Source organism: Delphinus delphis, chromosome 19 (genome assembly GCF_949987515.2).
Source record: "Delphinus delphis chromosome 19, mDelDel1.2, whole genome shotgun sequence".
NCBI classification, from domain to species: domain Eukaryota; kingdom Metazoa; phylum Chordata; class Mammalia; order Artiodactyla; family Delphinidae; genus Delphinus; species Delphinus delphis.
In genome coordinates, this window is record NC_082701.1 from 21977453 (window position 1) to 22005437 (window position 27985).

General features: G+C 49.4%; 1 protein-coding gene across 1 annotated transcript; it reads left to right on the forward strand.

Moving 5' to 3' along the window:
• Positions 1–520: 520 nt before the first annotated feature.
• PIP4K2B (phosphatidylinositol-5-phosphate 4-kinase type 2 beta) lies at positions 521–27311 on the forward strand. Its single transcript, XM_059997320.1, has 10 exons — positions 521–770; positions 10446–10543; positions 13607–13703; positions 15817–15969; positions 16858–17004; positions 18058–18096; positions 18635–18748; positions 21613–21871; positions 22338–22441; positions 23093–27311. Exons 1-10 carry the CDS (start codon positions 612–614, stop codon positions 23171–23173), a joined length of 1251 nt encoding a protein of 416 aa, XP_059853303.1. The 5' UTR covers positions 521–611; the 3' UTR covers positions 23174–27311.
• Positions 27312–27985: the final 674 nt, after the last annotated feature.

Below are 27985 nucleotides of genomic sequence, written 5' to 3' on the forward strand. Positions count from 1 at the left end.
TTACCCCTCGCTGTGGTCCTCCTCTCTCCCCCGGGGTGGGGATGGTACGTCCCACCCTCCTCGCATTCCCGCCCCTCCGCCCCTCCTCCCCTCCGGAGCAGTGGCGCCGCCGCCATCTTGGCACGTCAGGTTGAGGAAAGAGCCAAACGCTAAATTTTGGGGCCCCGAACAGGGAGCCCCTCCCGCGGTAGACAGCGAGACCTACCCAGCCCTCCTCCCCTCCCCGCTCGGCCGCGGGGCTCTGAGGCGCGCGGAGGCCGGCTCAGTTCCTGTCAGGCCCGGGAAGGAGGAGCGGGCCTGGCGGCCGCTGCCTCCCCAAAACGGGCGATACCACCCAGGCGGGGAGGAAAGGGCCTGGTGACTGCGGGGCTACTGCACCGCCCGGGGGCGGGGTGCGGAGCGGGCCTGCCGGCTCCCTGGGGCGGGGCGAGAAGGGCGGAGCGTGGGGCGGACGGAACCACCGGGGCGGGGTGGGGAGGTAACGGGACGGGCGCGACCATGGCGCGGTGAGGGAGCGGGGGTGGGGATCGGTCCGGGGGAGGCCTGGGACCGCTGGCTTGTGTGCCGTCTCGGACGCCCCCCCTTTCGCTGCCGCCGCCGCCGCCCCGGGCATGTCGTCCAACTGCACCAGCACCACGGCGGTGGCGGTGGCGCCGCTCAGCGCCAGCAAGACCAAGACCAAGAAGAAGCATTTCGTGTGCCAGAAAGTGAAGCTATTTCGGGCCAGCGAGCCGATCCTCAGCGTCCTGATGTGGGGGGTGAACCACACGGTAACCAGCTCCCCGGCGCGCGCCCCTCCGAGCGCGGCCCCGCGCGTGCTCACGCCCCCCGCAGTCCCGGGCCTTTGCCCGGCGGGCCCCGCCAGTGACGCCTGCAACCCCTTGGCAAGCCAGTTGCACGCCCACCCCACCCTTGCACGCCGTCCCGGCCGGGTGTGCCTCCCCGCGCGCCACGCGAGGCCTGGTGTCACCGTCGGTGGTATGCCGTCGCGTCGTTCCCTCCTCTCCAGTCCCTCAAGCTTCCTGCGTCTGGCTTCGAGCAGCTCCTGGAGCGCAGAGGGAAGGCCTGGGTGGGGTGGAATGGCTTTCATCCCTTCTTCCTCTCTTCTCGCCTCACCCCGTTTGTTGCATTTGTTTTCCCCCATGTTCCTTATAATTGGCTGCCTAGCTCACTGTCCAGTTGACAGGGCAGGTGGCACTGGCCTGCCTGAGTATTCCTCTATTTCTGGTCGTTTGGTTGGTGTGACTGCTCAGAGTTTCCCCATCCTCCAGACCTCCTGGCCACTGACTGGAAATCCTCCTTGGGTTTCCTTTTTTCCTTCTTGAACGAGATGTATCAACTGAAGAAGCACAGGCTTCCTTGGACCACAGACACTTTACCAGGGTCTTCCTGGGTTAGGGAGAAGGGAGAATGTAACCATTTGAGAGAAGGTGAGGCCTGCTTATGAGGACCACTCATAGTAGAAATGATGTGTCTTCCTGAATACTGTGGTGTTCTTGTCAAAGATGTTGACTTCTCAGTTACTGAGCTTTCTACTGTATGGTCATGAGGATGTGATAATGGACAGTGATTAAGGTGAGAGAGAGGTTTCCTGGATCCTTGGGGTGTTTTGAGATTGGCCAACAGCTCCTGTTAGGAAGTTGGAGCCCCGCACAGTGTTTGATCTGGAGGACTTCGTTTGTGTCCTGTTTGTTTGGGATCTTCTTTCTCTTCCAGCCACTTGCTCCTTGCGTTCTGACCATTTCATTGAGTCCCTACACCGGAAATGAGAAGAGGAAGTAAGAGGACCTGAAATGCCAGCTTCACCAACTAAAAGTTTGGAATGAGAAAAATGAAGCTAATGGCTTGAGTTTCCCGTGAATATCAGTTCTTTAGGCTCCCTGACTTTTCTGAGCACTTGAAATTGCCCACAAGACCAAATGATGACAAAGGGGCGCAGGGCCAGCAGGACTTTTTGCTTTGCTTTTCTAGAAGAGCCTCTGGCTGGAGATTGATGAACCATAGTCTGAGCCGGGGTTTTAGATCCTTACTGCTAATACAGAAGTGCACATGGGGGTCTTGGGCAGGTTACTGTTTTCAGTAACCCCACTGAGGTGGACATCCTGGCCAGGGTGGGGAGAACCGCTGGTTTAATGCCTAGACTTCTGGGAGCTGCTTTGATTCAGTAGTCCAGCAGCATTTGTTGCCACTGCTTCCTGCTGCCTCAGGGGTCATCTGACAACATTGCAAGGGAAACTGGGTCATCAAAATGTGAACCCTGTGTCCCTGCCTTGAAATCAATCCTTGATTTTGTTGTGCAGCTTGTTTCTCACTAGAAAGCATCCTGTCTGTATGGAGAATTGGTAGAGGTCTGAGAGTCAGGAATGTTACAGCTAGTCGTAAGGGACTTCGGGCCCCTTATTTTATACGTGAAGAAATGGAGGCCCTGGATGGAGGACTAGGTCGCCTGTGGTTACAACAAAAGACGCAGCTCGTTGTCCAGTACTGTGGGCTGTGTTGGCCGATGGTGGTGCTTGAATAGGAGGTCTCGTTTTCTTTGCCTCCTTTTCCTTGTCCTGCCTCTCATCCAAGTGCCAGGACAGATGGGAATTATGGTCTTGTTAGAGAACCTGAATGTTACGGTCAGGAGTGTGTGCCTGTGCCTGCCAGTTCCCAGGAGTGTATGTGGTGCTTGGTTTTCTGATAGGCAGGCAATGAGTCTCTGGCAGATGAAGAGGCATCTGTGATTCCTAGTCACCCTCTAGTTTTGCTAACTTTAAGAAAGTTTGTTTGAGAGCTAGCTGGGAAGGCATTGACTTTAAGCAAGACCCAAGCCTCTGGACATAATGAGCGAACACCTCAGGGGGAGATGCACTGGGCACCACTGCCCTGGACAGGCCGAGCTTTGGACCTCAGTTAGTCAAAAGTTTTCTTGCTTTCGCTTAGCCTGCAATAAGGTCTAGGACTTCGTGGGTCCCCTTGGGAAATGGAGCATCTCCCCAGAAGACTATAAAATCTTGCAGTTCTCAAGGGGGTCAGGACCACATTGTTTTGGTGGATTGATGGCCTTTCTTGGAGGTCACCTTCCTTCAGAAGCCCATCGTTGCAACTTTTTGCAGTCTAAGTTTTCAGATACCACCTTTTCTTTGATTCTTTAGTTTCTCACCCATTTAAGCATTTAGGCTGTGAGGGTCTATGGTTGATGGTATATGAGACATGAAGGATGGATATGTCTTTATCTGTAGTACAAGTCAGTTACATACTCTCTCATGAGGTGGTTGGTTTACTTCTGGGTGGAAAAAGAGGCCTTTGAACTCAGTGTTGTAACAGGAGCTCCTCTTGTGGACAAGAGATGCAGCCCCTGGACTTTGCAGAGGAAGACTGTGTAGGAAACAGGGAGAAAAAAATCAGAAGACTTTGGATCTGTCAGGGGAGAACTAATAGAGAGAGAAAACCAGAGTTTTAGTGAATGAAATACAGCCCAGAGGGTCTGGAGTTAGGGAAGAGGTGGCTTGGGAGAGGGGTGTGGAGACCGGAGGAGGCAGACCTGGCTTGATAACCTGTTGGCCATTTTAGGAACCGGGTATGTATGAAGCCTCATCCCAGTGATTAGAAGGAATAGGGGAAGTTGATGGTAACTATGTTTAACTATTTGGAAAGCTGCCTGACTGGTTCTTCAAAGTGACTGCACCATTTTACATTTCCACCCGCAGTGTGTGTGGGTTCCAATTTCTCCACATCCTGTCAACACTTGTTATTGTCTGTCTTTTTCATTATAGCCACCCTAGTGGATTTGAAATGGTATCTCATTGTGATTTTGGTTTGCATTTCCCAGATAGCTAACAACGTTGAACATCTTTTCATGTGCTTATTGGCCAGTTGTATATTTTCACTGGAGACATATCTATTAAGATCCTTTGCCAATTACTTTTTGCCCATTTTTAAATTGGGCTATTTGTCTTTTTATTATTAACTTGTAAGAGTTCTTTATATATTGTAGATACAAGTCCCTTAGCAGATACATGATTTGCAAATATTTTATCCCATTCTTTGGGTTATCTTTTTTACTTTCTTTTTAAATTAATTAATTAATTCATTTTTGGCTGTGTTGGGTCTTTGTTGCTGTGCGTGGGCTTTCTCTAGTTGCAGCGAGTAGGAGCTACTCTTTGTTGCAGTGCATGGGCTTCTCATTGCAGTGGCTTCTCCTGCTGTGGAGCATGGGCTCTAGGCACGTGGGCTTCAGTAGTTGCAGTGTGCAGGCTCAGTAGCTGTGGCTCGCGGGCTCTAGAGCACAGGCTCAGTAGTTGTGGCGCACGGGCTTAGTTGCTCCGCGGCATGTGGGATCCTCCCGGACCAGGGCTTGAACCTGTGTTGCCTGCATTGGCAGGCGGATTCTTAACCACTGCGCCACCAGGGAAGCCCTTTTTTACTTTCTTGATGGTATCTTTTGAAGCTCAAGTTTTTAATTTTGATAAAGTCCAACTTATCTATTTTCCTCTGGTTGTTTGTACTTTTGGTGTCATATCAAAGAAGGGTTTGCTTAACCCAAGATCGTGAAGATTTACTCCTATATTTTCTTCTAAGAAAAACTCAGCGTTTTCTAAGAAAAACTCTTTTAGTTTTAGCTCTTACATTTAGATCTGTAATCCATTTTGAGTTAATTTTTGTGAATGGTGTGAGGAACAGATTTATTCTTAAGTCTGCTCAGTTCTCTCCCACATTCTACCCCCATTCTGTCCACACATTTTCTTTGCCTAATGCAGACCCAGAACCTCCTTTCCCTGCCTTTTTCTCTTTTCCTGCTACTTTAAAAATCTTTAGTAAATAGGGGCTTCCCTGGCAGTCCAGTGGTTAAGACTCCGCGCTTCCAATGCAGGGGGCATGGGTTTGATCCCTGGGAGCTAAGATCCCATGTGCCGTGCAGCGTGGCCAAAAAAAAATCTTTAGTAAATATTCCTGCTCTAGTGAAGCCTTTGGATGAATTTGTCCTTCAGCACACCTTCCCACCTCACAGAGAACACTGGGGACTCAAACAGGAAAAGAAAAACCAAGGTGTAAAAAGGAGGAATAAACCCAGGGGTGGATTTGTTGGCACCTGTGGCTCTCTGTTCTTGCCCCTTTCCTTTCTGGAGTTTCACATCTCGCTTGGACCTCCTTGGTCTCGGGAATGTGTTCCCCAACACGTCATGTTTTCTGATGGTGGCAGGTAACAAATGATTGTCAGTGGTGGCCAGCCCATTGATGAGCCACCCACAGAACCCTGGGACATGTCAGGAAGCCTGCATGCCCAACGCGCGCCTCCTGGGTAGCAACCCCTATGAAGGTCGCAGAGGGAAGTGGAGGCTTCTGGAATCAGCAGTTCACCGGGCTAGAACTAGTGACTGAATTCTCATGTCCAGTAGGATCAGCACAGGGTAAACCCTCTGCTTCTAAGTTGTTTCTCACTCAGCTTGTTTAGCCTCCTCATTATTTATGCTGATGGCTCATAGAGTTCATCTTGTGGATAATCCAAAAACCACTTACATGATGTGAGATACAACAGATTTACCATCCTAATATGTTCTGTTTATCGTGCTACTCCAATGAGTTTGCATTCCGCAAGTGCACTTCTGCTGAAGGTGAAGGAGGTTGGCCGAGAAATGTGCTAGATAGTAAAGGAAAGGCACGTCTTCCCGAAACATTGCTTTAGTCACAACCTTTCATGCTTCAAAGCTTTTGGTCACTCTCCTTTATTCTTCTCTCCCTGGCATTTAAGACTCTTTACATTCTGGTCATAGCCTCAGTAGCTAACCTTAATCATCTTTCCCATCTTCCAGGCCATGAACCTTAGGCATGGTCACAGCAGCTTTGCTATCTCTTTTTCTTTTTATCCTAGTGTTAGCCATCTTTCAGTCCCCCTTTTCTAGCCATCCATCCCTCCAACCAACATTTATTGTATAACTAATTGTGCCAGCCATTCTGCTAGGGACATAAAAATGGGTAAGGTAGTCTCTTCCTTCTAGGGGCTCACAGTCTAGTGGAGAAATGAAACATGTAAGCAAACAATAACCCAGGCAAATGTGATATTTACGATATAAAGATGCACATGGGAATGAGTAACTAGTTCAACCTGGGGAAGACAGGGAAGCTTTCACAGAAGTGTTATTTAGTGAGATCTTGGCTGATTCTGTTAGCTTTATTCAAGCTTCTTCTAGTCTTGCTGCCATAGTCTACTACCTGAACTATTGTAATAGCCCCGTAAATGGTCTTGCTGCTTCTTACCTTTGCCCTGTCCAATCCTTACTTGATTTTGATTTCAGAATTACCTTCCTGTATCACCCATCTGATCATGTGAATTCCCAGACTTAAACCTGAGAGGACTTAAACCTGAGAGGACTTCCCATTGCCTGCAGAGTTAAGTCCAAATTTATCATATAGTGGACAAACTAAGTTCAAATTCAGGGTATGTCCCTTAGTATAGCTTTGGAGTAGTAATTTTTCTCTCTGAGATTCATTTTCCTTTTCTATAAAATGAGCATAACACTTTCCTTGCAGATTATTAGGACAGAGGAAAGGAATGGAAAACACTACCTTAGCCAGGGTAGCTGCCCATAAGAAGGATTGCACAGCACAGTGTAACAGAGCCCAGGTTTTGGCACCAGCAGACCTGGGAGCAAATCCTGACTCTCCACATATTGTCTGTGTGACCTTGAGCGAGGTGCCTTAAACCTTTTGCAAAAGGCAAAATCAGATTAATAATAATTAATGTGACCATTAAATATTAGAAATGTAGAATAGGATATATATGTGAGATATATGATATATATAATAATATAAAGCACTGGCCACTTACAGACATTCCATAAATAGAAGCAGCTGTTATTTACTAATATTGATAATATGTGAGGCTGCTCACCTGTCTTTCCTGTACTGTCTCCCTCCACTACTTATTACCTCTGTCCTACCCTGCCACTCTCCCCCCGCCCGCCTACCTAAAACGGGCAGTATACTTTTACAGCTCTGAGGCTTGTTTCTGACTGTTCCCACAGCTGGGATTCCCTTCCTCGGGTTTTGTGTTTTGTTCCTTTTTTTTTTGGAGAACTACCCTCGTAGGCCTTTCTCACGGGTATTTCTCTATAGCTTCCTCTAGCCACCAGCTCTCCCATGCCCAGGCAGAATCAGTCATTTCTTAAGCTACTTTTCCGTCTACCTTTATTCATAACTCTATAGCACTCATCACGTTGTATTTGTTATTTGTTATCTGTCTTCCCAGGTAAACAGAGACCATATCTTTTCATTTTTGTATCCCCAGCTTCTGGCACATAGTAAGGCTACACTGAGTAGAAGTTAACTGAATAGAAGTTTGGCAGAGTCTGAGCCAGATCAGGAAAGACCTTAATTGCTAGGCTGAAGGAGTTAAAACTTTACCCTGAGGTTGGTGAGGAGCCGTGGAAGATTTTTAGGCAGGGTGTAACGTGATCTTGTTGTGGGTTCTTCCAGTGTCAAGTGCTCTTGGCAATACCAGGAGGGGCATTAGGTTCCGTTTCTAGCCTGAGGTGTAAGGGCTGGGCGTCTGACTCTGACCATATTAACCTCACCCTCCTCTGACATGGCTGTTCTGTTCACCGTCCCTGTGTTCTCACTTACTTAAATGCTCCTTGACTTCCAGATTTACTGTATCATAGGTTTGTGTCATCTCCCGGATAAAAGGATAAGCCTCCCACTTTTGTGTGCACAGTGCACACAACGCTTCCCTTGCTGCACACCCCCTTCTCCCTAACATAAAATGAAGCATGTAGTAGGTATTTCGGTAAGTGCTTGTTCAACTGAAATTGAATAGAACTCTCTGGGGATGTAAAATTTAGCACAACTAAAAAAAAGAAAAAATAGTACAGCTGATCCCTAGAGTGAATCATCTGCATGTGGCCCAGTGGAAATGAGGGTGAGTCTACGTAGTTCAGCTTATGGATTGTTCAGCAATATATTATCTGTTAGAAATTCCTATAGTCAAGAATAGAGATGAATTGAGAACTAAAAACTGACCAGCTTACAACTATTCAAACTATGCTGCACTTAGAATTACACAGAGAATTAACGAATGGAACATCCCTGAATAGCTCTTATTAGAATAATTCATCCTGGCTAAGGGGCAATTGACCCCTCGCAAGCAAGTGTTTTAGTCTTTCCTAGTTCTCCCAGTAACAAGCCCTGGCCATGGCATAGAGTCTGGATTTTAGACTAACCCAAATCAATCAGTAGCAGATACTAGAACCTTTTGGTATAAAACCATATTCTTTGAGCCAGTGTTATGTTCTTTCTAGCATGGTGGAATAAGCTAGAAAAGGCAGAACTTAACTTTTTAAAACTCTCAGAGCCAGGCTTAATATGCCAGGAAAAAGGAAGTGGGACAGCTACAATGAATTGTTTCTATTGGCAGAAAAATGATGCGAAATGGTTTCCTCTCTAGTCGCTCACTAAACAACCAGCTTGCCCTGTGAGCACCCCCTGGAATGGTAACTGGCAGAACTTTTTTTCTGTGGCTGTTGAGCCAGTGGTGGGCATCTCAGACCTGGATGCTGGGAATTTTAAGTGTACGATTTGAGGACTTTCGACAAAATGATGTACTCATGTAGTCATCATCCTAAACAACATATAGAACGTTTCTAATAGCCTAGAATTGCGCCTCTTACGTCCCTTTATAATCATCCACACCCCTCACAACCCAGGCAGCCTCTTACTGGATTTCTGTCACGATAGATTATAGAATTTCATATAAATGGAATCATACACGCTGTACTTTTACGTTTATGCCAGTCAGTTATGCCAGCAGTTTATTGTCTCTGCCCCACTGCCAACTTACACTGCTACCCTACGGCCCCTCCCCATACACATACACTCCTATGCCTTCCTTCATTTCCCTGTGAGTAAATTGAGTTTTTCACCAGTTCTAGGAAGGTATGGTTTCCCCAGCCCAGTTACTACATTAACTTGAACTTCCTCCATCCTCTGACATTTCTAAATAAAAAAGGTTTGGAACATGAAAGGAGCAGCAAATTACATGGTATTTCCCCCCATTTATGCTCCTGGAGGAGTCCTAATGACTAGGTTATTCCCTCACTGCCACATGGGGCCTCATTGAGATAATAGGATTTGCAACGAAAGTATCCAGGAGACACAAGACTGTGCTCCCCCTGCTCCCTATCCATTAAGTCGGGACTAAGGTTTCCTCTCTAAATCCTGAATGCATTAGTGGCAACTGGGTTGAGGGTCAAATGTCAAATACTCTGCTGTGATGGGAGAGGACATCTGCGGCTAATTAGACCACTAATTGGCTAAACTGGGGATGGGGAAGGGCAGGAGCTGCCCTCTCAGCTCTGCACCAATGGGAAGCCAGTTCCCTGTGCAGCCTCCAGCTCCCTGAAGGGGGGATGAAGGACAATGAGAAGGTTTGTTTGCAGTGGGGGCAAGGCACCCTCCCGCATCTCCCCCAGTTCAGCACAAGAGAGGACATGGCTTTAGGGCCTGGCCCTGCTTTAATTAGGAGAGTAAGAACGAGCCAGTGGCCAGATGTCTACCTCTTCTGCTCACTTTAAATTTAATCCTTTACTTTGGAGATAAGAGTTACATACCCACATAAACCCATCCAGCTTTTTTCTTGCCCCAGGCTGATTTCTTGAGTGATCCCCAATTGTAATGAAGATGTTCAAAGCCCTCAATTAATACTCACATAGGTTGGGTGATATTTATTCATAGATCCATGTATTATTGCATTTGATAAATACATATATAGTACCTGCCATATGCAAATCGTGGTGCCAAGTACCATGTGTGGAGCCTCCAAGGTCAATTAGATGATCTTTGCTTACAAAGATCAGTGATAGGATCTTGCCTAGCTTATAGTCAAGCAGGCTTGTGAGGTTTGTAAGCATTAACTGCAACGTGAGGGAGGCTGTGAGATGGCCAAAGGATGGATACAAACAATGCTTCAGGAATCCCGAGATAGGAAAGAACATTTATGGTCTAGAGAATCATGGAAAGCTTCATAGGGGAGGTGCCTTTTGAGCTGGACCTTATCAGGTGGAGAGAATTTCAGTAGGTAGAGATGAAGTTGGGAACTTATTTGAAGAAAAGAACAGAAATAAAGACAAGGAGGGGGGCTTCCCTGGTGGCGCAGTGGTTGAGAGTCCGCCTGCCGATGCAGGGGACACCGGTTCATGCCCCGGTCTGGGAAAATCCCACATGCCACGGAGCGGCTGGGCCCGTGAGCCATGGCCGCTGAGCCTGCGCGTCTGGAGCCTGTGCTCCGCAGTGGGAGAGGCCACAACAGTGAGAGGCCCGAGTACCGCCAAAGAAAAAAAAAAAAAAAAAAGACAAGGAGGGAATCCATGGACATGTGTTTGGTGAGATGGTGGCATCCACGGTGTAGCATATTTTCTCTCTGAGGCAGGTGCCTTGGCTGAGAACCTCACTTTCCCCTTGCTTTGCAGATCAATGAGCTGAGCAATGTCCCTGTCCCTGTCATGCTAATGCCAGATGACTTCAAAGCATACAGCAAGATCAAGGTGGACAATCATCTCTTCAATAAGTAAGTTGCCTGCTGAGTGGGCTCAGGTTTTGTGGCAGTTCCTTCCCTCAAGGCAGAGAGCTTCCCAAACCTCACCGTGGTGAGGACAGGCAAGCACCTAGCAGGGTGTGACAGCAACACCTGGCTCACAGAGCTGAAAAACTGGCTGGGAAAATGCATTCATTATGTGCCTCTCCCCCTTGTGCCGTCCTGTCATCTCAGTCCTTTATCAGCCTACCTCCAGTGTCCCTCAGGGCTTGTGGCTCAGCCCAGAGTGATTCATCTAGGGCCAGTTTAGTTAACAGTGAGCTGCTCGGGAGCTGAGGTATCTAGTACGAGGCTGACAGCAGTGGCCCTATCTTGATCTTAGTCTGAGGCAAGAAGCTGCCAGGCATGTTCCTGGCCTGGGATGCAGCCAAGCTTCTTTCTTTCCAACTAGCGTGTGAACAACAGGCTGAGCATGGTGCCCAGGGGCGCTATCTAAAATCATTCTTCCCATTTTTGCTCATTGTGGCTTCTTGGATTAACACTGGTGTCTTTGTCTCGGACTCTGATGGCGCAGCTGCCTCACCTGGCACAGTTTGGGGCTTGCTGTAAGCCCTTTAGAGGCCTTGCTTTTTCATCCTCCTGTGGGTCACCCAAGGAAATATTTGCAGCTCACACTCTCTTCCTTTCTGCATTTGAATCCTGGTTCCACTCTCCATTGTCTCACTGTCTCCACCACCTCACCAGCTGGGCTCTGTCACCCCACCATTCCCAGACTGTTAGTCCAGAGGAGAAGCTTGATTTGAAAAAATCCATTAGTGGCCTCTCTCTGCCATAGTAAGTAATAACATCATATTCTAGAAGCTGTCTGTCTTCATAGCTGCTACTTGCTAAGTGGCCACCTGTATAGAAGAAAAACTGTTTCTCCTCTACTCTCACATCACTACTCACTTCTAATACCAAATGTGTGTGTTTCCCACACATCAAGCAATTCTGTAGGACACTAACTAGGTGTCCTACAATTCAGTTCAGTTCTGACACTCTCGACCTGGAGTTAGCATCAGGTCTCACAGGTTAAGGGCTGAGTCCCACAGGACTGCCCCTCCACCCCGCTTCGGACCCCAGTCTCCAGTCCAGGTTGTCACCTGTGCTTCTGACCAATTTGCTGTAGCTCAGAGGTTCCCATGACCCTCCCCCTTGGGTTGGATTAATTTGCTTGAGTAGCTCACAGAACTCAGGAAGACAGTTTACGTACTAGATTACCGGTTTTTTATAAAAGGATACAACTCAGGAACAGCCAGATGGAAGAGAGGCATAGGGCAAGGTATGTGGGAAGGGGCAGGGAGCTTCCATGCCCTCTCCAGGCACACCACCTGCCCCAAACCTCCACGTGTTCACCAACCTGGAAGCTCTCGAACCCTGTCCTTTTGGATTTTTATGGGGACTTTTTTATGACAGCGTGATTGATTAAGTCGCTGGCCACTGGCGACTGATTCAGCCTCTAGCCCCTCTCCCCTCCCTGGAAGTCAGGGATATGGGACTGAAAGTTCCAACCCTCTAGTCCTGGTTGGCTCCCCTGGCAAAGAGCACCCATCCTTAGAGGCTTAACAAAAGTCACCTCGTTAACATAAATTCAGGTGTGATTGAAGGGGGTTTGTTACAGATAACAAGACACCTTTATTACTCTTACCACTTAGGAAATTCCAAAGATTTTAGGAGCTCTGTGCCAGAAACAAGGACAAAGACTAAATATATATTTGTTATTATATCCAGTATCACACCACCTAAGGAAAGAGAGGCAGTGCTACCCTGTGAGGCAGGAAAGGGGATTGTTCTGTGCCAGAGGTCCGGGCTCAGGTGTGGCCATTATTGTACCAGGGTCCATGGTGTCCACCACATTGACATCTTGGCCTAAAGTGGACATCCAGTATCTTTATTTGTTTTTTCATCTTTCTTGATTCCTTTTGTCTTTTCAACAACTGTTTACATGCTAGTTATAAGACTGCAGTGCTGTTTACTAGAAGATCAGGCCCCTGCCTTCATGAGAGGCCACTGCTTTTTATTTCCTTGAAGTCTACCATCCTGGAGTAGTCAGAGGGACATATTTCTTTTTTTTTCCCCTCAGTTTTATTGAGATATAGTTGACATACAGCACTGTGTAAGTTTAAGGTGTCCAGCATAATGATTTGACTCACATACATCATGAAATGATTGTCACAATAAGTTTAGTGAATAGCCATCCTCTCATATAGACACAGAATTAAAGAAATAGAAAAAAAATTGTTTTCCTTGTGATGAGAACAGAGGGCCATGTTTCTGAAAGGGAGTTCCCAAGCAGGTTGACTGTTGTCAAGATGGAGGATTTGGAGGAGGCATCCCTTCAAGGTGATCTCCTTCCTCCTGGGAGTCTGTGGATTGACTAAGGAGTGGGGACGACGTAGACTGCTGCCAGCAGCCAGCAAACGAGGCTTCATGGAAAGATGGGATCCCAGTCAGTTGACTGAGGACCTCTTCAATCTAAAGCACCCTCTCCTTCCATCCCAGTGGAAGCCAAGGGCAGGACTTGCTGGGTGTAACCGTCTTCAGGATGTATTGATAGGAGCATCTCCAGAGGAGGGGGGTCCTTTGATGAGAAAAGCCTTTCCCTTTAGCAGTCAGACTGACATTTACCTCACAGCAGCTCTTCACATGCGGCCACCTACCTGCAGCAAGTACAGCACTTGTGAAGTAGGGCCAACACTCAGTCTCACTTCTCTGCAGGTAAGGTTTTTTTTCCCTTTAATGTAAATTTTATTGAAAGATAGCATGTACTCAGAAAAAGCACACAAATCATAAGAATACAGCTAGATTAATTTTTACAAAGTATATACAAGGAATGTGAGGTTTTTAAACTTTTACATGCTCAGAATCACCTGGAGTGTGTGTTAAAAATGCAGATTTCTAGACTGACCTCGAGAATGCTGAGGGCTTAGCAGCCTACATTTTCAGTGCTGCAGATTGTTCCGATCCAGGTGACCTGTGGACCACACTTTGAGAAGTCCTGGTGTATGAGTTAGAGGAATAAGAAGTTCACAAGAACATGTCTCTGCTTTTCCCCAGAGAGAACCTCCCCAGCCGCTTTAAGTTTAAGGAGTACTGCCCCATGGTGTTCCGAAATCTCCGGGAGAGGTTTGGGATTGATGATCAGGATTACCAGGTATGGGGTGTCTTTGCAAAATCGTAGGGGTTAGGGAGTGGAGGGGGGTCAGGAAGCCACAGGACAAGTAGGGAACCAAACGTGTCTACTGTTCTTGTGCTGCGTCTTCCTGTCATGTCTCACTCCAGCCCAGGCAGTCTTTCTCCAGTGTTGGTGGGCTCTTGGAGGAGTGAGGGCCTTAGAAGTGCTTCTCATGATGCCTCACAGGCTCAGGCTCCTCTCCCTGGGAGGGAGCACAGTGGGAGGGAGAGGGGTCTACGGAAGCTGCTTCATTTTAGTCTGACATTCCCAGTCTAGGCTGAAGAACCCTTCTCCTTCGTAGTTTGACTTAAAAGAGAGAATTATTGCCAGCGGGAGATGAGGCCTCTTAAAGCTGATAAGACAGATTATAAAAGGAAGACTTCAAGGGTAGTGTAACTTCTTGCCAGGTATGAGTGCCACCTCCTAAACTCCCCTGTCCTAACGTTGGGAGGGGGGCTAGGCATGGCAGGGCAGCTGCCCCCTTCGGGGGGTGATCATGTCACAGAGGCCTTTGGCCTATTGGGAGGAATCAGTCCCAATATCAGGGACATTCTAGTCTGACTCATTGTCTGGGGCTTCTGTTACTTCTCCACCCAGCACCTTCCTTGGACTTCCTCCCCTGGCAGACAGCCTGGTGGTGAAGGTGGGAGAATTTTCCACTTCACTTGTGCAGCAGTGAGAAATACAGCTGATTTTCAGTTGTCTGTTGAGGGAAAAAAGGAGAGTACAGCCTAGTGAAATCTAAAATGCATGCTCACATCTTGTAAGAGGCTGTCATTCCTCCCATCCCGCTCCCAGGAAGTCTTTCACAGAGTAGATCATGAGAAGCAGGGTCTCCTTCTCCTCTGTCCTCCATCCAGGGGGCCTCCTGAAGAGGAGGGTGAGGGAACGTGAGAGGAGGAAGAGATGCCAGAGACTTGCACAGTCAGGACCAGCCGTGTCCAGGAGGTGCTGGGAGGGCCTCCAGCCCCTCCTATTGGGACCAGACCCTGAACTAAGTCATGCCCTGATTGGAGCATGAGGTTTTTGGAAAACTTCTTGCCATTATTGGCAAGGTTGCTCGGGTATCTTCCTTCCATGGTGGCTCTTTCCCTTCCCCTTGGCCATCTAGCCACATCCTGTATTTTTTCTCTAATAGACTTTTGGGCAAATAATGGTGCTCAAGACTGAAATAGGGGCAGGGAAGATGGTGTTCAGGGAGGGGACTCTCTGCTCTTAGACTACCAGTGACTTAAAGAGACAGGAAATGCTGCCTGGAAATGAGGCAGGGGTAGAATTATGCTTGTCAACCCTCTGTCTTGTGACCTCCCGAAGGTCTTTTCCCAGCATCTGCTCGGTGAACACATCTCTTTGGTTGACTCACACCTTCCCCTACTCCCTCCCCGCTTGAGGCTTCTCCTGCCTTCTGATCCTAATGGGAATGGGCCTCCGAGAAGGAGCAGGGACAGAGCTAGAAAAGCTCCCCGGATCTGCCTCGTAGCTCTGCAAAGACAAACAGGAGTCTGAGGTCAGGGGAGAGGTGTTGGGCAGAGTGGTGAGGACCAGCTTCCTGCTTTGGGAAAGGTTTTCCAGCATGAGGGTACATACAGGAGATAAAGATGACTGTGTCCACTCCTCCTTTATGCTTGACTTCTTGAATATTTCCTAAGCTTTGTCTTCGTCACCCCCAAGAGACTGGGACAATCATCTCATGTTGCAGGTGAGGAAACTCAAGAGTAGAGAAGTTCCGTGGCTCACCCAAGGTCCTATTACACGTGAGCATCAGGATTAGAGCCGAGGCCCCTAACATCTGAGGCCGAGTTTTAGTTTTTAGAGCAAGTTCTCTAGGATCAGAATGAAAAGAAATATTTCAGTCAGTCCTCTTCCCATCCCAGTCAAGGATTAGGAGCAGGTGGTAAGGAACAACCCTTGTCTCTCTTATGGAAGACTTTTTGGGAAAGATGTGAATTTCCCATGAGAAATGGGGTGGGTAAGGTCCCATCTGTCTCAGTGTTGTTGGCCTTAGAGCAGTCTGACCCGTAAGAGAAGACTCAGAATACAAGTCAGAATCTTCATTCCCCTCCCAAGACCAGCTTTTGTCTTGGTCCATCAGAATTCAGTGACGCGCAGCGCCCCCATCAACAGCGACAGCCAGGGCCGGTGCGGCACACGTTTTCTCACCACCTATGACCGGCGCTTTGTGATCAAGACTGTGTCAAGTGAGGATGTGGCTGAGATGCACAACATCTTAAAGAAATACCACCAGGTATGGTGAGTCAAGAGCCTCAACAGCAGAGGATGGGTTGGTGGAAGAGGGAGAGGAGCCCCCGGTAGAGCTTCTTGGGGAGAGCTTGGTCCTCTTTGGTAATGGCAGGTACCTCCTGATAACCAAGCACTTGCCCTCCCCCAGGGCCGTGTTTCTGTGAGGTGAAATGCCTACTTGAGAAAAAGAGAAAAGAAATGAAGGCACGTTATGGATGCAGGCCCAGTTGAACAGCTGTGTCTCGTCAGAGTTGGAAAGTTTTCACACTCTGGCACCTGCCTCATTTCTTCTAAAAGAGGTCCTGTCGGCTCAGCAGGGCTGCTGCTTTTCCCGCTCCCATTCTCCTCTCATCTGGAACTTGCCCATGAGAAAGGCAGGGAGTGCCTGTCCGAAGCCTGCCTGGGTCTTCAGGGAAAGCTGGCTTCTCTCTGGCCACCTGAGAGGTGGTGAAAGGGACTTCTGGTGTTTCGGGAGTTACAGCAGAAAACCCCGGGGCCTGGCATGGGCGAGAGCTTTGGGTACGAAGCCATTCAGTTTTCCCAGGCGACCCCATCACAGCCCTGCCTCTGCATCCTCTCTCTGCCCTTTGGCTTTCCCATTTCAGGCTGGCAGAGAAGATGCAAGTCCTAGATCAGTGATTTTCCTGCAGAATCCCAATCGGATGAAACCAAAGGGGCTCTGCACTGCCTGCTCAGCCTCTCCCTCTGCCTTGCCGGTTAGGGGTGGTGGCGGCTGTTACCTGTTGTAAGTCTGAGGAACCCCCATGACTTCACAGAATCCAGTTTGGAAACCACTGGTCTAGAGGCTAGAATCCCAGGGAGCATGTTAGCCCAGGAAGAGCCCCGTCCATCCTGGCACCTTCACCTGTTCCTTCCCTGCCTTCCTTTCTAGTTCATAGTGGAGTGTCACGGCAATACCCTTCTGCCACAGTTCCTGGGCATGTACCGCCTGACTGTGGACGGCGTAGAAACCTACATGGTGGTCACCAGGAATGTGTTCAGCCATCGGCTCACTGTACACCGCAAGTATGACCTCAAGGTAAGGGGCCCTGTGTTTCCCAGCTCTGTGGCCTCCCTCTCCCTGAGGCTTGGAGGGGCCACGACTCCAACTTCCACATAATGGGAAAGCCGGAGTGTATGTTTTCGCATGGGCAAGTGGCTCTGGAGTTGATGTGCCTAATTCTTAGGAGCCAAAGGCTGTCTCAAGTCCAGGTGACAGTGACAAGAGGTTATTGAAGCCCCCAATGTACCATATTTATGTAACAATTGATGTTTTTCCACCCCTGTCAGGGGGATGTGCGCACAGAGGGCAGCAGTACGGGGACAGGCTGTGCAGACGCAGGCACCCTGGCAGCTGTCCAAGCCCCATGGACTGACAGCACAAGCACATTTCTAGACACGGACAGAAACACACGTGTGCCTGTGAACCACAGCACTCCGTTGTTCTTGAACCTGGCTTCCTGACTCCTGTCTCCTCACACCACTCTCCCTCTCTCTGCTGCGGCTGCACTGGTTTCCTTTCCGTTCCTGCAGTGCCCGTGCTCTCCGCCTCCCCAGATCTCACATAGGCTGCCTGTGATCTTTTCTCTCCCTGCCCTTTTCTCCACCTCCACCTTCCCCCACCTAATTACGTCCTACTTAGCCTTCCGAGCTCGGCTCAAAATCAGTTCTTCTAGGAAGCAGGCTTTGGCCACCGCCCTTCCCCAGTCTGGACCCTGCCCCTGTACTACATGCTCTCAGAGTCCTGCCTTCTCCCCTGTACCACTGAGCACCATTGGAATTAATGGATTAATTAATCGTGTAACTCCTGCTTACTGTCTGTCTCCCCTGTTAGAAGGAGAGTTCCTTACGGGCAGCGACTGAGTCTCTCCATTCAGCCCGATATTCTGAGCATGTGTCTGGTATATAGTCAGAGCTCTGTAAGCGGTCTGTGACAGAGGAAGTGAACAAGTTGCTGCCTCCTGGCCCCTCTAGGAGTCTAACCAGCCTACTTGAGTTCACCTGCTGCCTCTCCCTAAAGACCGGTGCATGTTTTTTCGATCAACGGAATTTGCCTCAGCTGGACTCCTCCTGATGGCTCTTATCCTTTCAGGGTTCTACTGTTGCCAGAGAAGCGAGTGACAAGGAGAAGGTATGCTGGGGCCTGTGCTGATCACTTGTGGAATGGGTCGCTGGGAATCAAAAACACCTTCTGTTGGCCATCCTGTCCCTTCCTCTGCTGCCGCCCCAGCCTAGTTCCCAGACATGCGGTCTGTTGATGTGAAATGCTGTGTCACTGAGCTTGTGTCTGTCCTCATCCTTGGCCTAGGCCTTGGTCTCCAGCCTTTTCCGTTGCCCTTGCTGGGTTCTTCGTAGTCCTGGAGGGGTAGCAGTTTCCATCTCAGGCCAGCCTGAATCCGTGGGTGGCTGGCTGCTTGAGCTCTGAGGTAGTCTCAGGGCTCAGCAGGAAGTCCTTTGGTCAGTCCTCATTGTCTGACTCGTGCTACATGTTTGCCATCCCTGCCTGCCCGAAGCTGGGACTGTGGGCCCCTGGACTGAGCTGTTGATTTGGCAGCTTGGCCACCTTTGTGCTGAGGATCCTTTCCTTTCCTGTACCATTGCCCCCAGCAGAGGACTCCTTGGGGTGAACAAATCAGGCCACCAGCCTAACACTGCTATTGCTCTCTCAGGCCAAGGACTTGCCAACCTTCAAAGACAATGACTTCCTCAATGAAGGGCAGAAGTTGCACGTGGGAGAAGAGAGTAAAAAGAACTTCCTGGAAAAACTGAAACGGGATGTAGAGGTATATATTTACCCTCGTTTTTACTTTGGTTAAACAGGACCTCCTCTTGTCCCCAGAGCAGAAACCTCTTTAATCTTAAGAAAAATTGAATTCACCACTTCCCAGGAGTGTAGACAAGAGGAAGGGTGGTGATTTGAGCCATGTAGGTAGTTATTTGCATCTAAAGCTAGTGCAAATGTACATTCCATTTGGGGGGACACAATTTGTGCCAGTGGAACGTGTGTAACTCGGTTTGGAGTGCTTTCCCTCATCTCTTCTCTAGTCTGTTCCAACCCCTCTTCAAGCTTCCTTTCTGGTGGTGTCCCCGTAGTGGAGGGGGCATCCAGCTGTCAGAGTGACAGGAAACCAGCTGTTAAGATCTGCCAACCGTGCCTTTCTCTGGCTCTGATTCTGCACTTACCTAGCAGCATTCTGGTTGGAACAGGACTTCCTGTGGAGAAGTTCCTTTGGGGAGGACAGGTGGTAAATAATGAATGTGATATCTGATAATTCAGTGTCTCCTATTTTTTTTTTTTTAATATTTATTTGGCTGTGCCAGGTCTTAGTTGCGGCACGCGGAGCTTCATTGCTGCGTACGGGATCTTTAGTTGCGGCATGTGGGATCTAGTTCCTTGACCGGGGATAGAAACCGGGTCCCCTGCATTGGGAGCACAGAGTCTTAGCCACTGGACTGCCAGGGAAGTCCCAGTGTCTCCTATTTTAATCAGTTGGGAGCCTGTTCATTAAAACCAAATTCTATAAACTTCAGCAAATGTTTTATTTTTTTTATTGTGGTAAAATATGCATAACATAAAATTTACTATCTTAACCATTTTGAATTTGAGTGGCATTAAGTACATTGACATGGTTGTGCAAGCATCCCCACCATCCATCTCCAGAACTTTTTCATCTTCTCAAACGAGAACTCTGTACCCAAGAAACACTAATTCCCCATTCCCCCTTCTCCCTTGCCCCTGGCAACCACCATTCTACTTTGTGTCTCTGTGAAATTGACGGCTCTAGGAATCTCATATAAGTAGATCATACAGTGTTTGTCCTTTGTGTCTGGCTTATTTTCACTTACCGTAATGTCTTCAAGGATCATCCATGTTGTGCTATGTGTCAGAATGTCCTTCCTTTTTGAGGCTGAGTAATATTCCATTGTATGAATATACTACATTTTGTTTACCTGTTCATCCATTGATGGACACTTGGTCACTAGTTAAGGTTAACTAATTAATCTAGTTTCTAGTCTCCAGAGAAACAGAATAGGGTGTAGAGAGATAGGTAGATGTTTATTGTAAGGAATTGGCTCACATAATTATGGAGGTTGACACGTCCCAAGATCTGCAGTTGACCAGCTAGAGACCCAGGAGACCTGATGGTGTAGCTTTAGTCCAGAGGCCAGCAGGCTTGAGACCCAGGAAGAACTGATGTTTCAGTCTGCATCTGAAGGCAGGAAAAAACTGATGTCCCAGCTCAGAGGCAGTTAGGCAGGAGGAGTTCCCTTTTACTCACAGGAGAGTCAGCCTTTTCGTTCTTCTCAGCCCTTCGACTGATTGGACGAGGCCCACCTACTTTAGGGAGAGCAGTCTGCTTTACTCAATTTACCAATTCAAATGTTAAGCTCATCCATAAACACCCTCACAGACATATCCAGAATAATATTCGACCCAATTTCTGGGCACCCAGTAGCCCAGTCAAGTTGACACATAAAATCAACCCTCACACTTGGATTGCTTCATTGTGAATAATGCTCCTGCGAACATGGGTTTAACAGACTTATTTTTGTTAGTAAGCTTTACCTTAACCACCCCCTACTACGTTTGTGCTTTTATTCTGACATTTGGTTTGTCCAGAGTCTTTCTCCTCCTTTTCCTCCTTTTCTCCCTACTCTGCCTTCAAGAAGAATTTAAGGCAGTTAACACAATTCATTTGTTTTCACTTGCATGTTACTTTATAAATGTTTGCAGATGGACGGGAGGGGGTGCGGCTCACAGAGTCTCTCTTTTCTGGGACACTGGTCCCTTCTCCTTCGGCCTTCAGAGGGCATTGTCCAGAGGTGCTTGCAATGGTGCCCCTCACCTTTCTTTCCTGAGGAGATTCTGCTGATCTCCTACCACTGGGGCTTCTTATGCTTTTAGTTGTCTTCTGGGCCTGTGCATAGAGCCCCTCTGGTCCTATTATGATTCTCCGTCTAGTCAGTCAGACAGTTTCCTGCAGTGCTGCAGGTTCATTTGTGACCATGGCAGGATGCCTGGCACATGGCTGATGGTGGCTGCTGGCTAGTTCACAGAGGACTTGGACCAGTGGCTGTGGCGTCACATTAGTTAAACTGGAATGCCAGTTGGCCATTTCCATCCTGTATCATTCCCACGCTCTTTGTTCTTCTCCAAGTCATTGAGTCCTGGCTCAGGAGACTTAGATACCATCCTGCTCCCAGCACTTGTTATATGGATGAGAAATGCGCAGTGCAGCGTTCCATTCTTTCTTTCCTCCACCTCACCTCACCTCACCTCTTGATCCCAGACAGAGTCGGCTCTTCCCTCTTCCTGCAGTGCTCCTTCTACTTTTACTCCCACAGCCTCTGCCTGCCTGACTGCTCTTCATTCATTGGGTCAGGCTCAACTCCTTTCCTCAGGGAGGCCCTCTCCCCTCTGCCGTCGACTCCCACAGCTCCTCGCCCTTGTGGAGTGACTGTCTTCTCCATTAGATAGTGAGCTCGTTGAGGGCAGAGGCTCTGATGTCTTATTCTCTGCTGTATTTCAGAATGGGAGAATTAAGTTGAAAGGAATGCCTTTTCTCTCCTTTCCAGATGCCACTTTGCCTCTCCAGATGTCCCTTGTAACCTCTTCCTTCCCTCTCTCCTCCCCCCACGCCCCTAGTTCCTGGCCCAGCTGAAGATCATGGACTACAGCCTGCTGGTGGGCATCCACGATGTGGACCGGGCAGAGCAGGAGGAGATGGAGGTGGAGGAGCGGGCGGAGGATGAGGAGTGTGAGCACGACGGGGCGGGGGGCAGCCTGCTCTGCTCCTACGGCACACCTCCGGACAGCCCTGGCAACCTCCTCAGCTTTCCCCGGTTCTTTGGTCCTGGGGAATTTGATCCCTCTGTTGATGTCTATGCCATGAAAAGCCATGAAAGTAAGTAGGAACCTCTGCCTGCCTGCCCTGCCCCCAGCCCTCATCCTACCCGCCCTCCCCCTCTTCAGTGGGCCTCCATCTTAGTAACTGCTGACTTTGGCCCCTTTCTGCCTCCATCCTGGGTCACCAGCAGTAACGCTGTCTTCTGGGGCGCTGGGGTCCTTCTCTGTCAGGCCTTCCTTCACCTCTTTGCTTGTCCTGGATAGCTGAGGCCTGGTTTGGCTCTGGTTCATGGGATGGACAAAGCCTCCTAAACGGTGTCACGTCAACCCCACAGGGTGGCTGTGAAGATCACATAAGATAAGAGCTATGAAAGCTTCTAAGAAGAACTCCATGGGTCATTCCTTTCCTCACATTCAAAGTGATAGGGATGAATCTGGGTGTCGTATCTGGAGGGTTATGGACCCAGCTGCTTTCTGCTCTTCTCCCTGCTCTTCCTCCTTTCCTGCTTCCCCTCCCGCTTCAGGTGCCCCCAAGAAGGAGGTTTACTTCATGGCCATCATCGATATCCTCACGCCGTACGATGCTAAGAAGAAAGCTGCACATGCTGCCAAAACAGTGAAACACGGGGTGAGTCCTTCGTGTCTCCATCCGGGCCCGGGGGTGGGGCCTCAGACCCCCGGGGTGAGTCCTTCGTGTCTCCATCCGGGCCTGGGGGTGGGGCCTCAGACCCCCAGGGAGGCCTCCTGCTCGAAGGGGATGCTCTCGTGGCCCCTTCTCCCAGGACAGGGACCAGGAAGAGCAGCCCGCCTGGTTGCCTTGTGTTCTTTCTCTGCCATCTACGTCCCATCCCCTCCCTGCAGCTGGCTGATATGCCCAACTTGCTTTGTTCTCTGGCTCCTTCCCCCAGGGCTGCTGGGCCTGTCATGCATCTTGTTGACCGCCAGTAATAGCCTTGTTTACATGCCCACACTGCTCGCCAGAGGCCTGTTTCCGCATGGGCTTCAAGCTACTGTTCTCTAAACAGGGGCCCCCCAGAGCTCTGGGGCCCCTCTGCCGTCTCCCCATTGTCTTGTTCCTGCTTCAGTGGGAGCAGCCCTGGGATTGTGAATCAGAGGAGCGGGGCCAGGGCACTTCTGAGACATGGGAACCATTTCTCAAGGTGGCCTGCCCAGTTGGGGGCGGGGGGCAGTATTCAACTCTAACGTGGAGCCAGAGGCTCCTGAATACCCAGGCCCCTCCTAGGTACAGCCTCCTGATTAGGGCCTCTGTGTATTACAGGCGGGAGCGGAGATCTCAACTGTGAACCCTGAGCAGTACTCCAAACGCTTCAACGAGTTCATGTCCAACATCCTGACGTAGTTACCCTGTACCTTCAGCCAGAGCCAGAGTGCTGGATGTGGGGTCGGGGATTGGAAGAGGGAGAGGGTGTTATTTGGGCTGGATGGGAGGGTGGGGAGCAGAGTGGCGGGGAGGGGAGGGCTTTAGCAATGCGACTGCAGCCTGTGACACTGGAAGAGACTAGCTGGAGAGGAGGGGATGTGCTGTGTGTGCGCGTGCTCACAGGATGGAACCTCACCTGCTTACCCCTGATTTCCCCCCCGTTTGACCCAGGTTAAAAAGGGGTTTCCTTTTTGTTACCCTGTAACTTTTTAAGATACCTTGGGGCTAGAGATGACTTTGTGGGTTTATTTGGGTTTTGTTTCTGAAATTTCGTTGCTCCAGATTTGCTATTTATAACGATGTATGTCATCACCCTATCCACCCTCCCCATCCCTGACCTGCTCTCACTTCCCTTCGATTAGAGAAGCACCCATAGACCCAGCGAAGGGTCCTCTCAGAGCAAAGCGCTCTGGTGCCACAGGAGAGGAGGTTAGACGCCTCTGCCCTCCCTGCTGCATTTGATCTTGTCGAGGTTAACTTTTAACTTCATGGAGTATTGTGCACAGCTTCCTCCACTTTTTCAGCCTCAGCTCCAAGTGAAATGTTACATGATTCCTCCATCTAAGTGCTGTTCTTCCCGAAGGAACACTCCAGATCAACATCAGGCATCTTGGATCAGAATCAAAGATCTCAGAGGGGAGTGAGTTCATCCTCATGGGATGGTAAGGGGTCGGGGGCTGCTGGGCTCTTGGACAGCTGGTTCTCAGAGAACCCCATGATCACCACCCAAGCTCCTGGGCTCTCTCGGCTCCTGGAGTTCAGATGTCTTCTCTGTAAAGCCTCCCACTGAGTCAAGAGGAACTAGAAAGCACCTTTGGCTATAACAGGACCCTCGTGCTTATTAAACGGTTACTTCCCCTTGGGAAAGCCCAGCAAAGCTGATGAGTATCGAATGAGGTCCTATGCCCTCCATCCATTTACTTCCTTCTGACCTTCTCCCAGGCACTCTCATTTGTAGGTGAGCTTTTAGTTGGGGGCAGATCTCCATGTGCCTGGGGTGCTCCTTGCAGAGATACCTCTTCAACCCCCAGGGCTGCCATGTAGGTAATCTGCCTCCCTGTGGTTTGTCACCTGGATGGTTGTGGCCAGCAGGGAGTGGTGCCCCCCACCTTGGAGCGTGGCACCCAAGCCTGAGGTTGCTTCTGAGCCACTTGAGGATCTGACCTGGGAAATCCAATTTGGAGGCTTGATGTGCGATTCAACCTGGCCCCAACCTTGGATCTGGTTTTCCTCGATGGCCCCCCAGACTTTTCGCAGATCTGCCACCCGCAAGCCTCCTCAGGAGTGGCATCCTGCAGCTTCCTTCAGGATCTCTACCCACCTTCTGAGCCGGCTACCTAAGCCTCAGAATTGTGTCCTTCTGCGATGCCGTCAGAGCAGTCTGGTCTGGCTAGGAGAGAAGACAGCCCTGTGTTGGGGGAGGTACATTCCTGCGTCTTCTCACCATCTCACCAGGAACTGGGGTCTTGGGATGAGACACGGTAAAACCTGTAGATAACTCCGCAAATGGAAGGAAAGTGTGTGGAACCATTTTGAATGAATGGATTGGTTTCCTTGGCTCCCTGCAAACCTGGCCAGGCTCAGCTTCTGGAGCAGGAACAAGCACCATCTCTGTGCCCAACCCACGGTATTTAGGTCAGGGAGGAATGGAGACCGCATTCTTGGACTCTACTGGGGCTGTTGGAACCCTTCTGGAAGAGGCAGACAGGGGCCAAACAACTGCCCTGGCCCCAGGAAGGGGCTGTAGGTAGCTCTGAACGTCAGCAGCAAGACCGCGAAGTGACCGGAAGAACTTGGAACCAAGTGGCTCGTGGAGAAAACAAATTTGACTTAGGAAGGGATTAGTAGGAATAATGTTTGGACTTGATTTCCCCACCTCCTAATCAAGAATGAAAGTTTGGATCTGCTCCTAGGCGAGCCCAGCATCTCCCAAGCTTTTCAGGCTGTCCTCTTGCAGCCTCCACAACCTTGGGCTCCCTCGGCTTCCTGCATTTGGTCTGCTGATCATGTCGCCATCATGTGTACGAAAAGTGTAACCAGTTGTGTTCAGTTGAAGGTGAGCTACCAGGTATCTAACTTCTTTAACATCGAGTTTTTGTGGGCTTTTGTTTTTGTTTTGTATATTGTTTACATTTTGAGAGGTAGCATTCTGTTTTAAATGCTCTTTTTGTTTTTCTAACAGTATTGTTGACTGGGTCAAAACATTTAAGCTGTGGTTTGGTGGATTTTAAATTTTGTTTAAAGCTCATTCTCTGTGCTATCTTCGAAACCTTGGGTGTGGTCCTTTAGCTCCTTTGGCATTCAAATGTTTGAAAGCTATTTATCTGGTTTTATACAAGTTCTTTCTCTTCTTTTTGTAACGATGAAGATGTTAAATTTGGTTTGCAGTCTGAATGTAGAGAAAGTGAAGTGATCCCCAAACCTTTGTGTTTTTTCTCCAAGTCCCACCATGCCCTCTCTGGGCAGGTGTCTGAGGGGAAGTGACTACCCTCACCATCACTCTTTGGAGCCATGAAGAAAAACTGAATGGTCTTACGGCATCCCAGAATAATTTGGTCTCCCAAGAACAAAGGCATAAGAATAGAACGTGGCTGACTGGGTGAGGCCTGGATGGGGACAGGGCAGGATTTTTCTCCATTCTCTCCCTCTGCCATTTAACCAGTCACAGCTTCTCCCGCCCTGCCCCTCTTCTGAAAGTCTATGGCTGAGAAAACTCTAGTCTCCCAGGTCTCCCCACCAAAGTAAGGGGTTCTCTGAAAACTCCACCTAGACCACTAGAAGGCGGCCTTTGGCCCTTGTTCCTATTAATGAACCACTGAGTCTTTGTCCCCTAGTGCAAGCTCATTCCCTGTGCCCTGCAGTTTGGGGGTTATGGGGCAGGCTAGGAAGCCAGCAGTTCCAGAAGCACAGCCTGAGGCAATGCTCGATGTCTCCTTATCTAGCTCAGGGGTTACTGGTCTGTGGGATGTGCTATGAGTCGCCCCTGTGGCTGCTCTCAGTGGCACTCCCTAGGTTCCCTCCACAGGCAGCTCGTCATCCCTTCTCCCTCTTCCTACTTCTGTTTCTCTTGCCTGTGCTTTAGGCCTCAAACAGGTACCGTGGTAGCGCTCAGGGCTTGGGACTACATACTCCTGCCCTACTGACTTTCCCCTCTTCACAGTCTGCCAGGGCCTGCCCCAGGGAGGTGGACCAAAGACCCAGGACTTTTCTCAGTAGCCAGTCCCACCCTCCTAATTGTCTTTTTACCAATTCAGGTTGGGAGAGAAGAAATTTCAGCAATCCCCAGCATTTGAGCTACTCAAGTGTTAGGGGCCAGAAGGGACAGTGTGTTTAAAACAACCCTTAGGAAGCTCTGGCCTTAGACCTGTGGCTCCCCCAGTACCAGAGACCTCACTTTTTTCTGGCAGAAATGTGGGGAGGAGGCTCCAGCCTGAGCACAGGAATCAAAGGGAAACCATTCAAACTGCCCCCAAATCTACCAGCCATCTGCAGGCGGCTTTGTGACACAGCCCTGGCCTTCTTCTGAAACGTGCCACTTATGAAGAGTGTCTCCAGAGGGACGAGGAGAATCGGCTGTCCCCGGCGGGCAATCCTTTGGAGGCTGGGGAGGAAACTTCCAGAGGAGCCCCTTCCCCTTACTCAGAGCCATTTTGGGAGGAAGTGGGAACCAACAACCTTTGGGGGAAGGCCTGGTGCGGCTCAGCACACCCAAGCATCAGGTCGGGTCATTGTAATAAAAAAATGTGAATGAAGTTTAGATTCAGCTTTTGGGGGAGCAGGATAAACGACCACCCCACCATATGCGTGTGACTTCTCAATTTCCCACTGCAATTTCCATTTTTTTTAAATAGGAATTTTCAACCCCCTGTGCTTGTCTAATGTCTGCTCGGAACAGTTCGAGACCCTGTTACTGTTTTAAGATGCATGCATGTTAAGGTGAATCTCCAACCCGAGGAAAAAAATAAAATTCAAAAAAGGTTTGTGTACACACCTGTTATGTATGAGTCCTTCGGAAATAAGCCTTTTATCTATCTTTTTCATAATTAAAAGGTTTTGGTCCCAGTTTTAGGGGCTGCTTGGGCTAAATCAGGGTATGGCTTGAGTTTGGGGAAAGAACAGTCAATGACTTTGGTCACCCACTCTCAGATGCAGTTAATAAGCAATGGTTAAGAGCACAGGCACCGGACCATCTGCCTGTCAGCTGCCATTACCACACTCGCTGAGGAATGGACCAACAGCCCCTCACTTCTCCAGCCGCGTAGAACCAACACTTGCTGGGAGCCACACACCCGACACACCTGTCCTAGCTCTCCCTTGACTAGCTATGTTGCTGACTTAACAAGTCACCTCTATGTGCCTCCGGTTCTCCATCTAAACGTTTAGCTTAAAATCTAGTGGTTCTCGGGCTTCCCTGGTGGCGCAGTGGTTGAGAATCTGCCTGCCAATGCAGGGGACACGGGTTCGAGCCCTGGTCTGGGAAGATCCCACATGCCGCGGAGCAACTAGGCCCGTGAGCCACAACTACCGAGCCTATGCGTCTGGAGCCTGTGCTCCGCAACAAGAGAGGCCCGCGCACCACGTTGAGTGACCCCCCGCTCGCCGCAACTAGAGAAAGCCCTCGCACAGAAACGAAGACCCAACACAGCCAAAAAAAAAAAAAAAATCTAGTGGTTCTCAAAGTGTGGTCCTGGACCAGCACCTGGGAATCATAAATTCTTAGGGCCTTCTGCA

Excerpts from the sequence above, each read along its gene's own strand:
- PIP4K2B (XM_059997320.1), top strand. The coding sequence starts at position 612 with ATGTCGTCCAACTGCACCAGCACCACGGCGGTGGCGGTGGCGCCGCTC. Across the intron at positions 13,704-15,816 it reads TTGATGATCAGGATTACCAG|AATTCAGTGACGCGCAGCGC; the intron begins GTATGGGGTGTC and ends TTGGTCCATCAG. Across the intron at positions 22,442-23,092 it reads CCAAAACAGTGAAACACGGG|GCGGGAGCGGAGATCTCAAC; the intron begins GTGAGTCCTTCG and ends TGTGTATTACAG.